The sequence below is a fragment of the Arvicola amphibius genome, chromosome X, assembly GCF_903992535.2.
Source record: "Arvicola amphibius chromosome X, mArvAmp1.2, whole genome shotgun sequence".
Taxonomy (NCBI): domain Eukaryota; kingdom Metazoa; phylum Chordata; class Mammalia; order Rodentia; family Cricetidae; genus Arvicola; species Arvicola amphibius.
In genome coordinates, this window is record NC_052065.1 from 85,803,059 (window position 1) to 85,819,349 (window position 16,291).

General features: G+C 38.1%; 1 protein-coding gene across 3 annotated transcripts in view; it reads right to left on the reverse strand.

Annotated features, from left to right (window-relative positions):
• Positions 1-3,634: 3,634 nt before the first annotated feature.
• Pcdh19 (protocadherin 19) overlaps positions 3,635-16,291 on the reverse strand; it is a 98,020-nt gene continuing 85,363 nt past the window's right edge. For all 3 annotated transcript variants that reach the window (XM_038317098.1, XM_038317097.1, XM_038317096.1), the window contains one exon: positions 3,635-4,498. In XM_038317098.1, the coding sequence (XP_038173026.1) occupies positions 3,912-4,498 (587 nt within the window). In that variant the 3' untranslated portion in view covers positions 3,635-3,911. The remainder of the gene's footprint in view (positions 4,499-16,291) is intronic.

Genomic DNA, 16,291 nt, shown 5'->3' on the forward strand with positions numbered 1-16,291 from the left:
GCATCAAAATGATCCCCATAAAATGGATTATGTACAGTAATAATCCTTTCTCCACCTTGGATGCCCAAAAAAGCTATCCCTTCCATCCCTGCCTCTCCCAAAACGCCCCGTGTCTTTCTACACCAAATAGACCACTTGTGTTTGCTTTTTAGTGGTAGGTGTAGAGGAAAAAGTCCTCAGAATTCCCCCTCTAATAGCCATATGCTGAGAAGACAGGATCTGGAAGGTACTCTGTGTGGTTTTATTTTCAGAGTTCAGCGTTACATCTTTCATTAATGATCAGCTGGTCACCATGTCAACAAATTTGTATCAATGGCCAGCTTAGGTGCAGTTAGTCCTATGAGGCAAGTTTCCTCTGGAGCATTATCTCATCAGTATCTCCTAGGCACCTGTAAATAGGAAAAGAAATCCTACCCCTAAACAACTGAATAAGAAACGCTAAGGATTAGGCTCTACCAAACTGTGCTTTAACAAGCCCTCAAACTTGAGTGGGCAACTAGCTCATGGATTTCTGTGCCATATCCTCCAGATTTCTTATACAGCCATTCTAGGCAGGGATCAAGACCTATCATTTCTAAGAAGTGCCTAAGTGATGGTGCTTTGAGATGATACTTTGAGAACCACGGTTGTGCAGAAACTACGTGATTCCGTAACCCACTATCTATTCTGTACCAAGACAGACCCTCACTTTTTCTACTGGCTTCAGCGGAACAATGAATACTAAGTTTCATTCTGAACTGGTTAATTTACTAGACTGCACGGGGGGGGGGGGGGGGGGGACAAGATTCCACAGGGCATTGTGAATCACTTCTCCCCTTTTCTTATTGAATACCATGTTCCCATGTTTGGGAGAAAGCAGTCAATCAATGCAAATTAGATACCCTATACTGGCCAGGAAATTTTTAAGCATGTTACACTTTATGACCCAGGGACATCAGAATAAGTGGAACAGAAGTCCTTAGGACTTGGGAACTAAAATTGTTCCCCCATGTTTCTGTGTAACATGTTTGAAGAAAGAAAAGGAAAAAAAAATATTTGCTCCACTGGCCTTGGTAGCTTTTCATCACATGTGTTAAAAAGGGAGGGGGAGAATCCCGAGTCCGTGGGGAATTTAAGACCCTTGCACAAAAGTCCTATTTGCAAGCACAGTTGGCCTGTAGAACCTGCCTACAAAGCTCTCCTAGGCTGCGCTTGCACTTCCATCAGACAATTGAAGGGGGAAAGATACTTCCTTAATGAGAATTCTTATGTATACTCAGTAAAGAGTTCTGAAAGAAAAAACAGAAAAAATCTCTGACTGCCCACTGAGAACAATGATTTTGGATAGACTAAGCTTGGAACTAAAATGAAAATCTGGGGACAAAATTTTTAGTTGCTTTTTTTAAAAGGCAAAAAAAATCACTGCTAATGCCACCCGTTTTTTAATTGGCTGGTAAGACACATGGCAGGCAGTGGCCTCTCTACACTCCACCATTCCATCTCCACTTTCCACAATCTTTCAAACTCCCTCGTTTCCACTGAGCAGAGTAAGAAATCCACCTGTAGAAAGCTGTCCAACCTGACTACAAAGTGACTTTGAGGTGCTAGCAAACAAAATACTATCCGATGGATCCTGGTGAAGATCAGTCTAAATTCTATAGGCAGCCATCCCAACTTAAAGGGCACTTTAAAAAAGCTAAATATGTTACTCAAATAGTCACTTGGGAGGAAAAATAAATACCTAATTTATAATCTAATACCACCAAAATGAAATAAACCAGAAGAGGAGAGAAAGTTAAATGAAGCAAGAGAAAGATGTAAAGGGCTCTAACTGTGTCAGGGAGAAATTTGCAGCCAACCCAATATTTTGCATGAGGTAGTATTCAGGAAATAAGGATGGATTTGTAGATTCATTATATGTTTCTTTTATCCCCAGAAATCTTCTCCCCTACCTAACCCCATGCCCAGTGCCTTACCCACCCCTTCCCTTACAACCCTCCCACCTTCCACAAAAGAAAAATTTCCTAGTAATGTATAAAGCTAGGAACTCAGATAAAAATAATGAAAACATTTCAAAGAGCTGACTGTATCTACCTAAACTTAAGAAAATAAATTCTGTTTTGAATTCTAGTGCTCTAACTTCTAGGCTTTCTTTCCGAGAGTTCTTGAATTACAAAAAAAAAATGAGAGATTGGGGGAAGGAGGGAGGGAGGGAGGGAGGGAGGGAGGGAGGGAGGGAGGCAGGGAGGGAGGGAGGGAGGCAGGCAGGGAGGGAGGGAGGGATAGAAAGGGAGGAAGGAATCAAAAAACTTGTTTCTTTAGAAGAAATTCCTTTAAGACAAAGGTAGAGCAAAGGGGACATATTTCTTGAGTTTATTTTAAATAATGAACTCTTAGGCTGCAAGAATACTATGTTGGCTAGTGAATATTAATAGACAGATGATAAAAAGGGGCATTTGTGCAGTGTTAAAAAGAACAAAAAGAATGGGCACTCTGTTAGTTTAAAAAGGCATATTCCTAGCCTACAGCAAAAAAGAGTTACTAAATCTAAGGGATTTTTGTTTTAATAATTTCTTGTTCACATTTTTAATCAAAAAAGGGTTAGTCATAAAAAGACGTGTTCAAGTGTCTGAGTGTCTCCGTTTAGAAGGCACAGTAATTAGATCAGTGATGTTAGTGCCTGGCTTTTCCTAAGTGTACACTTCATACTGCTTACTCTATCATTATTTATAAGCCTAAGGTAAAGAGCAGCATGGAGCCCTTGATTCCAGCCCATGATGTGCTTTACCATCTAATTCCAATCATGATTGGGAAAACACTGAATCAGGAAGTGTGTGTCTAAAGAGATGGTAATTTAGATCTCAAAATAGACTCAGTCATGTTGCATGATTTTTAGATGATTGGAGACAGGGAATTTCTCAGCCTGAAAACTGATAACATCAGGAGTAACTTTCCTGTTCAGGGTCTGATATTAGAAAAAAAATAATGCATCTCATAAAATTTTCAGCACAGTATTTCTGACAACTGCAAATTAGATAGCAGCATATCCAAAAATGACTTTCTACAATGATCTAGCACAGACCCGGGCAGAAGACTGAAAGGCAGGAGAAATCCTCTGCAAGATAGTGAGCAACAACTACATGGATTAAAATATGTGAGTATCTACCAAGTACTCAACCTCTAGGTGTGGTGTTGCTCATTCATCTGCTGTCTCAGTTTCTGCATTTTGTTTTTGTCTGTATTTTTATTATTTTTTTTAAGAAAAGAAAACATCAACCTTTAAAAGCCTTTTGCCATCACCACACACATAGCAATTTGCAATATCAAATACAACAACAGCACAGCTAGCAAAAGGGTTCTTAAAGCAGGGGCGTCCACAGCAAAGTAGCGGCATTGGAAAGTACTCGAGCTTCAGAAACAACCTTTTGGGGGCTCGAGTTCACGTCACTGAATCAATGAATAGTACACAATAAATGACCAATAACTTGTCTACACTACAAAAAAAAACAATGGCGAGCTTATTAAAGGTGTCCAGGGTTTTTTTTTTTTTTGCTTTTTTTTTTTTGCTTTTTTTAAATGTAATTCTTCACAAACAATGGTAATTTATATTATCATTTTGACATAGAAAAATATATAAATTCAAACACTCAATACATAATACTTTTCACAACTAAATTTGCCTCTGTTTCCCCAACATCAAGGCCCCATGAACAACTCAAGCCAAAGCTAATTTGCTCCAACTGAACACCCCTGCTGCCTGTTGAAACGAGAGGGATTGTCACGGAATTGATAGTCACTTATACACAATACATTTAGGGAAATCGTTACAGTGCAGCCACTCAAGAACCAACCAGTGGTGAGTAAAATGAGTAGATGCTGCACCTTCCCCTAGCCAGTGTGATTTTTTTTTCTTTCTTCTTCCCCAGATGGGTTTACAGAATGATATCCTTCAGACGCTTCACGACAGGAGATTGCTTGTCACGCCCTTCCTTCAGAATAGGATTGACCTCATGCATGACTTTCTCACTGTCGGCTCCACGGGGTTCAGCTTCAGAAGGACGAGAGGCGCCATTGTTGGCATGGTGCTCCAGATCACGAGCTGGAGGAACCAGGGCGACCGTGTAAGACATAGTAGGCTTGGTAGGCAGAGGGCTCTTGAGATGCAGTGGGGAGGTGACAGGGCTAATAGCCTCACAGCCATTGCCTGCCTCCCGGATAGCGCTGTTGACTTTGGGGCTGCAGATGGTCACATCGACAGTCCTCTTGAATTTCAGGATAGGCCGCCCCTCAGCCGGGTGGGTGCTGACATCTTTTCCAAAGGTTGCGAATGTCCGCTTGGTGGGGCCGCAGTCGTCATAAGCCTCAACATCAGCAGCAGCTTCAATGGTCAGAGCGATGATGTTCCTCACGTGCTCAGGAGACTTGGAACGGATGGGCATGGGATTCCGAGGCATCCAGCATCTATCAGAGTGGCCAAGAATCCGGCATTCCTCCCTGCAATGAAATCCTTCATTCTGGTCTGTAAAAAGAAAAGGAAGATAATCAATTTCATCAGCTTTTTCCAGAAATCACTGGAATCCCACAGTGTTCTGGTCTCTCTGGTACCCACAGGCCCTTTTGGGAAATAGCACTTTGGATGGTCCTTTATTGCCTTTGGGGACTAGTGTGGGAAAAAAAATGGATTTTTAAAAAGCTATAGGTCTCCCTCTAAACATTACTCATTTTTTTTTGATCCTCGCTGTTCCCACTGCTGACAAAACAAAAATCTTAAAAAGAAACAAGTTATGATGAAAACATATTTTTAAAAGTTTATCCTGGGTGCTAGTGTGTGGAGAGTCAGCAATTTTATCAATACCTACTGCTAAAAAGCACCTGTGTTTGAAGCTGCATTCAACAGAAGAGGATGTGGAAACAAGGTAGGAAATCCAATGTTCACTTTATCAGAGAAACTTGCCCACAATTTTTATGAACACTGTCAGCCTCTTTCCATCTTACCCATCAGAGATTACTGTGGATTCTATTTGAAAACCTAATACATAATTTCTTTTTGACCACCACTTCCCGCCAGAAAGCACTTCATTATGACAACACGATTACCAGACGTCTTATCAGAAGGAATACACTGTGACCACTTTTTTTCCAGAGAACTCACAGGCTTCAATTAGCCCTACACACACACACACACACACACACACACACACACACACACACACACACACACACTCATCCCTCTTATATGTTGGGTATCATTTAATTAGCCACAAGCTAACTTTTTCTCCTTATTTGTTTGAATTTTCACTTTTATTAAGGACTTACTTCATAATGAAATATCCATAGTTAGTAGGAATGCAAATTACAACAGCTATGAGGGAGAACAAAATAGAACATTCCTCCAAAATCATAAAGCAGAAAAGCTAATCTACCTCTTTATCACTTCTGGACATATATTCAAAGAATATATTTAAAAAATCACAAAGATCCCTGAAAAACCCAAGTATATCATTGTACTATTAACATTAGTTAGATAGAGAATCACTTTGGTTGCCCATCAGCAGAGGAGTGGGACAAGAAAGTCTGGTATGAATGCTCACCAGAATTACATAGCCATACAAAATGAATTCCTATCCTTTGAGACAATGTAGATGAAAGTGAAGGACATTACATTAAGCAAAATAGGTCAAGACTGGAAAAACAAGCACCACATGTTGTCCTTCATATACAGAAGCCACAAAACTAGAATAGTAGCCATTACAAACCAGGAAAGACAAGGCTGAGGGGTGATAAAAGTAGGCACAAAAACAGAAGTTCTAGTATTCTAACACACAGCAGTAGCACTATAATTTACAATAACCTATTAAACAGTTTAGAGGTCCTAGAAGAGACAGAAGAGTTGATTCTCGCCTAACAACAAGAAGCAGATCAAAATGTTGATTACATCGTCTTAAATAGTACATGCTATATATCTGTTTTAACCTACCATAGTGCACCACGGTAGCAGTTTGAATAGGCATTGTCCCCAAAGACTCATGTATTTGACCATAGGGAGTGGCATGATTAGGAGGTGTGGCTATGTTATAGTAGGCGTGGCCTTATTGGAGGAAGTGTATCACTGTGGAGGCAGGCTTTGAGGTCTCATATCGGTCGAAACTACGCCCAGGGTGGCACACAGTGAAACTATCAGTTCCTTCTCCAGCATCATGACTGCACGTTTATGTTGTCATGCTTCCTGCCATGACAACAACAGACTAAACCTCTGAAACTGTAAGACAGGCCCACTTAAATGTTTTACTTCTTTTATAAGAGTTGCCATGGTCATGGTGTATCTTCATGGCAACAGAACCCTAACTAAGACAACCACAAAAACATGTATAGTCCATCCTATGTTACTAAAACATAAAGGTTTTATTGATTGGTTTAGACCTGCTATAGACGATCTTAATAGTTAGAATCCACAATTATTACAATAACATTTTTATCTTTCCAGCTATGCTTCATTCATGCCTAAGTCTTTTATTTGGCTCTCAGAAGCCTACAAAGACTACATTACTAAAACATGGATAAAGGGTTAACAAGAGCCCGATCACTGAATAAATATGAATTAAATGGTTTGTTTATAATCCTAATTTCCAGCTTCATTGATGTTTATGACATTCTTATATAAAGATGACCGAATGAAAATTTTCATCGTATTGTACAATGCTTCACAATATGATCAGTTTAATATTTACAAAACTAAGACTCTGAGGTAGGACTGGAGGAGGTAGAAAAGCTAGAAGAAAAACAAAGGCAAAGGAATTAATGCTCTAATTCACATAAATTAAGTATAAGTGTGTCTACCATACAAACACAAAGGGAGAGAAAGACAGAGAGATAAATCATGAAAATTGGAACTGTATGTTGTGACTCCATTTTGTAAGAGTAAGAAGCTAACATGTCAAGGGCTTGCCTGAGTTAATCTATACATAACACACCGTCTTTGTGCAATTTTATTGTGTGTGTGTTCCCTTAATTTTATAAAAAATAAATATCATAGGAGAGAAAAGCCAATGGAAGTAGTTAGATGACAAAGATTTTATCCATGTTGAGTACAGATTTGAAGACAACGGTAGATATGGTACTTGACCTTGTTTAAGCTATTTAAAATGTTACTAAAGAAAAAATTCTCTGTATCTCGGTGAAACATTAGCAACATCTTTAATATAGATATTTCCTGAACCTTTTCAGTGCTTAGGGATGAAGCACTCAGAATTTTGCATATTGGAAAGTAAATAAAAAATGAACATTATCACCAACAAGAAAAGTGCCTGCCGTAGAGATAAGACAATTATTCAAATGCCAGCACAGTTTTACATCATGACTGCATGAATAGCCATGCATGTGAAAAAATAAAAGGTTTGCCAAACCTCTTTCTCTACCCCTTCCTTGCAAACTCCAAGGGATGCCATCTACTACTCTATCATAATTCAACATGCATATGTCCCTGGGGGCATAAAATATGAAAACATCAGAAATATTCTTTTGCATACAAAGAAAGCATGTGGTACTAACTCCAAACACATGAATGGAAGAGTTGATAAACCTCCTGTCAGTCTAGTCTAAGTCCTGTGCTTTTTTTGGAAGGCTTTAGGATTGCTATAGTACAACAAAATGTACAGATTTGGAGCTTTTCAAATAATAAACTATTATCTTTTAAGGTGTATCTCATGACTTTTCAAGTAACATAAAAAAATTAGTGCCAGGTTTTTTTGCGGGGGGGGGGGAATAAATGGTGAAGAAGTGAAAATAAACATAGTTCAATAATTGACTTTCATTTCTATGAATCAAAGCAAGCATCTCTAGAAGCCAGGAGGAAAAAAATCCAGAATGCAACAGAAATGCTGTTCTTTTTGTTCTTAAATCAGGGCTCAGTGGTAGAGAGGCTCTGGTCTCTAAGCCATAGAGCCATTAACATGTGAGCAGATAAAAAGGTGAGATGAGGTTCTAGCCTATCATTAAACCAGTATTACAGCCCACTCACTTAATATTCTAGATTATAACAGTGGTGGGCCACTGTACCATAGACTCTGTCAAACGTAATCAACCTTTTATGTCTTACAGTTTTTTTTTTTACTATGAGGAGGATCTTTTTAAATTTTGAGATGAAATTTTTACACCACCATGCAATAGGAAAATCACATGCATGTGTTACTCTCAATTCCAAGTTTGTTGTTCCATCCCCATGCTAGGTTGCTTCAAATGAACACCATGATGAAACCTGAATTCCTAGCATGCCTTGACAAAATAAAAATGCCTGATACAGATACCTCCTAGATGTTAGGAACCTAGAAAAAAGAGAAGTAGTAACTCAGACTTCTCAGAAGAAGCTTTGCAAAAACCAGGGTCACCTTCGGCTTATCAACTATATAAATAAAAAAGAATCATTGTCCGAGAACAGAAAAACATAAACCAACATAGAATCCTGAAAAACTAAGCATACTAGTCAAGCTTGCTAAGCCCATCTTAGTTGTAAGAAAGATAGAATAATACACTTTTTCTTAGATTAATTACATAGACACCTCATCAGATCTGAATTCCTCTTCTATAAGAGGCAAAATTAACTCTCCTTTATTTGGGCTATTTATTTTCTTTAGTGGAGTCTTTATTTCTAATAGATGAACACACCTCATGGTGGATAACATTATTCATGAAGTCTCAATTAGAATTTTACTTTCTCAACAGTCTGAGGAATCACTCAATAATCCCTTAAACTAAGGGCTCATAGAACCTTCCTTTCATCGCACTCATCCCACTTGAAATTGCTGAGTTAGGTCGTGTACGTTTTGCTTGCTTTTTAAAGCTCTAAATGAGCAAAAACTATGTCAGTTTTGTTTTCTGCTACCCAATAAAGCTAGCAAAAAAGCCACTACAGAGTAATAGTGAATAACCGTTTAACTTAATGGAATAATAAAAAGTACAGAAAGAACAAAGGGAAATCTAGATTGATCCTCAAGATACTGTGCCACTCATGTAACTCCTAAAATTGGAATTAAATGTTCTAACTAATAGAAACAGTTTAGAAACCTAAAACGCAATCTGTGTCATTTTGTCAAAGGCAATAAAAGTAGAACTTGAGAAACATTAATCAAGTGACAAGTGGTTTTGGGTGGTTCTAAAGAAATCTTGTATGCATTTGACATCCATTTGAAAATATAATTATTTCAACCTGGAAGTTTTCTATACTAGCAATAGTTAGCATGGAATCTATTGTGATAAATTAAGAACTTTAAACTTAGTTTAAAAGTGTAGTCTATGAATTTAATGTGTTGTTCAAATATCAAACACTGTTTCTTAACATCTAAAAATTGTCATTGATTCCCATAAAATATAAGACTAATATGACCAAAGATAAATCTTTCAGATCTACAGAAGTTGGTATACTCTGGCAAACTTTTTACTTAAAAAATATTGCAAGACTTCATAAAAAAGTTCATGTATCAATCTATTGTGCAGGGAAATTACCAAAAGGAAGAATTATTCAAGAAAGAATTCTTTTTATTGATTTTTATTAAGCTCTACATTTTTCTCTGCTCCTCTCACTGCCTCTTCTCTCCCTTTCAACCCTCTCCCAAGGTCCCCATGTTCCCACTTTACTCAAGAGATCTTGTCTTTTTCTACTTCCCATGTAGATTTCTTAAAGGCACTTTCAAAGCCTTCAGAGACTGAAGAAAGAACATCTATTCTGTTTCTATAATGTGACAAAGCATGCAGAGTATTATTGAGCTCAATGAAAAAAGCATGAACAGGAAAGTTGAAAAACTGCTAAGAGCAGGAAACACGGTGGAACTCAGACATTTGCTTGAATCTGATTAATATTTTGAGAACTGACTTTGCTTAGGTGTTCAGAAACAAGGAGAAAAGGACCTTCCAATATCTGAACAAAATCAATAAAGACTTAAGGACAGTGTCTCAAAGCCATAGGGGAGTGGAATTACACTCATTCATAAAGAAAAATTTAACCATTAAAGATCGTATTCCAACTGTAAAACATGTAAAGGGATATCCGTGAAGGCTGATACAGTTTTACAGGCGTAGAAGCCAATAGTATGAAGCCATCCTGTAGTCATTCTAATTCTGATGAAACTTACATTACATATTTTTCTACAAATAGCTACTTGTATCTCATTCCCGTCTGCCTTTATTCCTTCCCTAAATCATTCATTTTATTCTCCACTTCCCTAGCCTCCTACTTCTTAGCAGTCCTTAGCCCCATAGCACTATGCTCTGATACACAGCAGACAGAATCAGTAGGGTGGCATAATTGTGATTGACAATTGAAATACTGATGTGCAATTATTTCAGAGACGTCAGAAAGTGCGCTCTGCAAACCAGTCTTTATCCCATGCAGAAAATTCCCTATACTTTTCATTTATTTAGATATACACATTAAGAAATACCAGTGGTAATAAGAGGGTCCTTTGTCAAATTCAGATAATCTTTTTCCTTTGGTAACTTAGAAGAACACTCCAAGCCCAAATTTTATGGAGTGAGGAAGAATAAACATAGCTTCTGGAGGAGAAGGATCCAGTTGGAATGGGATATTGAAACAAAGTTATTGAGAATGGCAAAATGATGCTGCCAAAAACAGAGACCAGAAGAGAAAAAAAAGACAGGCCTAATAGCCTAGCATGGCCTTTTCAGAATGGTTGAGAACACTGGGAATTCTATAAAGGTTAGTTTTTGTTTGACACAGGGAAGGTAGATGAAAAGACTGGTGAATTCCAACTTCATCCCAGACAATTTGACAGATCAGCATTAGTTATCAAGGGCCACCCAATATCCAGCCTCCGATGCCAAGTGGTACATAACCCTTTCTCTTCACCTGCAATTCACTTACTACCAACGGAACATGGAAAGGAATTTAAAATATGGTCCTTTCGGAATTCAAAGAAATTGAATTATCGCCACTGGGATGTTTAGTGCTGAGCTGGTTGAAGAGACAAGTTAAAACATATTGAAGTATACGTGCTTGAGAATTTAATATTTATGATAGATGACAGTGTAGCATGTGCAGTTCATATGATCTAAGTTGCAATTTTGGCAATTACAATAGTGCCCGGCATTTTCATTTTTGTACTAGTGCTCCATTCAATTCAGTCCATAAAGAACAGATATCAATATGTGTATAAGTATAAATCATTTGTGCTGATTCATGGGGAGCAAAGAACTGAAGCAAAGGGCTACAAAGAAAATTGACACAGAGAAATAAGTTGTGACAGTGACTGAGACTAGCAGAGATTGAGTGGACTAAGATCTTTGTATTTGTCTTCTGCGATGAAAAAAATTATGTGACAAAGTGCTGGGCATCATCTAAGTGCTTATAACCCACTTGAAAAGGCATTTTTACAGGTGAAACATGAGATGACTCAGGTCGATGAACTATCCCTTACAATATGGAGCACCAAGGTACAGCAATGAATGACATGAGACTGTTAGCAAGGGTCTCGCTGTAAGATTCCCACAGAACCGAGCCCTTTAGCCCATACAAGTAGAACTCTTACAACACCTAGTCAGTTCTCTGAAGAATTCAATCCATTTGTTTGATTTTGTGTAGATGAAATAGTCAGATCATTTCATACACTCAGAAAGTATTCGTGCTGCTGGCAACGTGGGCGCTTAACACTGTGCGTACCAGGAGCTCTGACCCTAAACTTAGCTATAATTTGGTCTCCCCAGAAAAACAGACAAACTATTAATACATTATGGAATTGTGTAAAAGCCACTTGGTGATGGATTTGAGCTTTTGAGTGCCTGAGACAAAATCACATAGTAAGGACAGCATAAGTAATGTTGGCAGATAAAGCAAAAAGACAGGGTATGTTAACCAGGAGAAAAATGTTCCCTTGTAGCCGAGTTAGGGATATGAGAGTGCTTGACTAGCATATAGGAGATTATGGGTTTGACACCTAGCACTGAAAATAAAACTCTTTCATTTTTAAAATGAAAACGTAATGTTGGAGGTGGGAGGAACATCAGCAGCAGTGGCCCCTTAACAGGAACTGACATTTCCTTCAGTTAAGTCCCAGGACACTTGATTCTGTGGAAAGTACAATACTGGTCATGAGTCAATAAGCATACTGCAATTTTAACTTTCAGATTCCCTAGAGTTTTTTTTTTCTTTTAAAAAAATTCCAAACTGCTTGTGGAATTGATGGGGCAAATTAAAAGACTACATTTATAATTCTCCAATCACTCATCCAGCTTTGAAAATAAAATGTTTATTAAACCAATCATTGCCTCTTGCAATGATTCAAAGGGCTAGTGTGCCAAATCCTTAGCTGAATAGTAATCATTGGAAATGATCCCTGGAAGTAAGCAGGAATATTAGGGCATTGGTATCTGTTAGTTACCCAAGGTGGACTATCTCATATCAACAGAAGCCTTGTAGAAAATTTTAGCATTATCTCAATGGTTCAGTGGAACTTCAGCAACCATCTGGAATGCTGGAGTGTGGTGACACTGCTTCTGGGTACAGCACACAGCACCATCATTAAAAAATTCATTTCAGATATCTTCCTGCAAGCTAATAAATTTTATAGCAGTTTCAATCCTTCTTTCTTGCAACAAAGAAAAGCTTAGTTCCAGACAAATTAAAAGTAAATTGATTGCCTTAGGGAAATATATTCAAATATCGTTTTTCTGTGCTAGAAATCTTTGGGGGTGGAATATTGGATAGAGTCGTGAAATAGCTAGTGGAGATGGTGTAGAACATATAGGTGTGAGTATATGAAAATGATAAGCAACACACGAAGCGCACTCAACTCATGAAATCCTTATTTGCACAACTAGGCAGAAATCAACTTAAAATAAAATGTAAATGTGTCACTGGGGTGCAGACCTAACATTTGTGCTGGAATTTATGAATAATAACCATGAATAATGAATACTAAAATTGAAGGGATAAAACATCACCTTCTGTTTACTTGTCACTAGCCATCTCTCATGGACAGTGCTAAATTTTATTCCTTTTCTCTTTTCTTTAAAACCACATAGAATTATTCCTTTTGGGTTGTCTACTTAATCACTCCACTTAAAGGAAAGCAGATGGTATGTTATTAGGTGTTACCTCAAAATCAATTACACAAATTCAGAAGCAAGATCAATTAATCTCCTCTTTGAAGAAGTCTGAAAATATGTGGGTAACCTAAATGTGCCTATGATCTTATCCAGAAGGAAATGGCCCTTATACTTTTAACACAGACATGCTTCACTGTGCTCCTCTTTGCCATCAGCTTTCCCAACTCCTCACTGATGCAGCGAATGGCAGCTCCAAAGAGCATTAAAGGAGCCTTGCTATCTATTTGGGCCACAGCTGTGGGGGCTTTTCCTGAGTTGACTCAAAACTATGCCCAAAGGAGTAGCAGAACACTCTTGGGCTAAAACAACCTGGATTAAAACACTGACACCACAGTTCTAGAAAAAATTCTTGTAGTAACAGATGCATAGTAAGCCTAGATCATAATAACAACCAAATCCACACCTGCATCTCTCCTCCCTCACCTACTCTCCACACCACCATCTACACCATTACCAGTTCTTAACAATTATTTCCATTCACAAATTAAGGCAAGAGAAAAAAATCAAAATATTGCTGAAAAGAACAGACTCATAAATTTAAATCCTGGGCCCATTGGCAGATACCCTTGGCATAATCTCCTTATTCAAAAACATTGCATCTACTAAACTCCAATCTTACTCTATTTTCCCCTTGTTGGTTAAATGTGTATCTTTCATGACTGGATCTGTGAAACATAGGGCTAATGAGCAAATTCCATGCAGTGGTGAGAGAAGCCTTGAGCAATCTGTGTAGAAAACAAGACAGCGCTGGGAGTAGAGAATTGGAAGCTTCTTTCAAACCTACATGATTTCCACTGTCTGATATTCCAATTTGGCAGTTAGACGACAGAAGGTGCAGAAGTGTTTAACATGAAATGTTGGACTTCAGCATGAAAATACTCTAAGAGTAAATTAAAATTATTAATTACAGAAAAAGCTTCTTTGGCCCTAGAGCTTTCTTACATCCTTAATTCAACTTCAATTTTTTTATTTGCCTCAATCAGCTGTGAACAGAAAAATAATCTGTCTTATTATTTAAAATGGAGATGAAATAATCAGCTTTGAAGAAAAATGCAAATGATGGTGAGTTAAAGAATCAAAGATCATCATTTGCTCATATATTAAGACATGGCACAAGTTTTTTATCTAACCTAGTGTGAATGGACCAGTGGGTTTTTCTGGGAGTGGAGAGCTTTGGAAAGAAAGAAGAGACTGTATCATATAGAAATGGTATATAGAAGACTTCAAGAAGCATCCAAAGAACATTCTGAATACACACCCATGTGCGCACATGCACACACAAACACACACACAAGGGAGAGGAGTTGCACACAGAGCTGTGATGCTAAGATAACTTCCTGGATAAGATGTTTATGGAACAAGGGCACTGACAATTGATTTTCTTCTCTTGGGAAATCTTTGCACTCTTCAGAGAACAGGGTTTTGTACAGAGCTTGTTCAAACTGAAAAGTTCACATTTTTAACACTCTGTTGTCCATCCCAACCTAGGAGATCTGTGGTAGTTCAACAGACTACTTATGAATAATCATTTTACCAACACAAAAGTGGGCAAACTGTTAGGAATGAATCTAATTTCCTGTGTAACCACCACTACAAAGACAGATGTGAACCCAGTGCTTGAGAAGCATTTTTGTGCTGTTCAAAAGACTGAAACAAAAATTTGTTTTCTTGTCTTCATGACTATCAAAAACAACGTTTTCTTCTGGCCATGTCTCTTTCCTAAGGGAATGAAAATGAAGCTGTCCTTCCTTCTGTACAACATAACTAGACACAGGGCGTCCAAAAATATCTTTGACACTAACTAATATTTAAAATAGAAATAATCACAGTAACCAAATGTTTCAGGTTACCTAGGTACTCAGAAGACGCCAGAAAATTTGAAGAGAGCTATCAAACAGATTGTACAAAAAGTAGATGTGACTGGTTAAGACGGTACACACCTATCATCCAGCATTTGAGAGGTAGAGGCAGGAAGGTCAAGATTTCAAGGCCAGCCTCCACTGCACAGAAAGTAAAAGTGGCTGTCTGTGAAAGTGCACACCTATACTGATATCACCAGAGTGAGAGAAGGCTAGAGGTTCACAAGTTCAAAGTCAGCTAAGCTACAAAGCAGACTCTGTCATAACAAAAGCTAACAGTAGAGGTTAAAGAGGATGCTCACATCTCCCCTTTGTTGAAGAAAGTTCTTGAACTCACCTCAAAAGAAATCATCCATCTTCCCTATTTACTTTCTTTTGACCACACCCCACAGATCATTCAGAGCAGGGGAACAGTGGACGGACTGTGCACTAGATGGAACAATCCTATGCACTGCACACTGTCAGCTCAAATGGTGTATTTAAGACTGAATTGTCTTTACAAAATTTCATCATATTCCTAGATATTGAATGAAAGAAGCTTCCACTGTTCAATGAAACTTTTATTCCAACCTCCAAATATTAAGTACTTTTGTAGCTTAATTCCTGTTCCTGTCTGTATCCCATCTTTCTTGTCTCCATTCCACAGTGTTCAGCTCCTTTCTATTGTGACCAAAATATCCATTCATCTGATGGTCTCTCTTCATACCTCGTTTCTCTTCCTTCGGCTTTGTGGCCTTTCCTTGTCACAGCAAATTTTTCTTCTAAAGATCTCATACCTCTGTGAGCTACAGGGAGTCAATGAAAGACAATAGTAATGGGCAAAAGTCTGCCAGGAAAACCACTGATAATGGAAACAGTCCATTTTCTGGAGACATTTCCTCCTTTCCAGCAAAGACCCTTAAGAATATGCCTGACATTTCTGTGGGGACCCTCCTATTATTAGAAACAGCTGTGTCTGGAATGTCCTTAGTAGGATATGTTACCAACACTGCTTACAAGATAAAAGCTTTAAGGACAGAAATATTAGCTATACAATTGCCTAGTCTGCATACCCCACGAAAGTGCTCACACTTTAACATTTGCCATAAAACAGAAACTTTAAATCTTAGCAATGTCTTCAATTTCTAAAAAGGTGCAATAAATTTTATATTTTTTTTCAAAGAACAAAATCCAGACCATTCAGTAAAGGACTCAACTATTTGCTCAGTGGAAACTCATAGCTTAATGTAACACTGGCCTTCTCCTGCCCTTCACTTCAACATCATTGGGCCATCAGCCAAGGCCTAGAGAAGTGAGTTTCATCTTGGTGAATTGGAATCTTTAGTGTCAGACACAGTCAG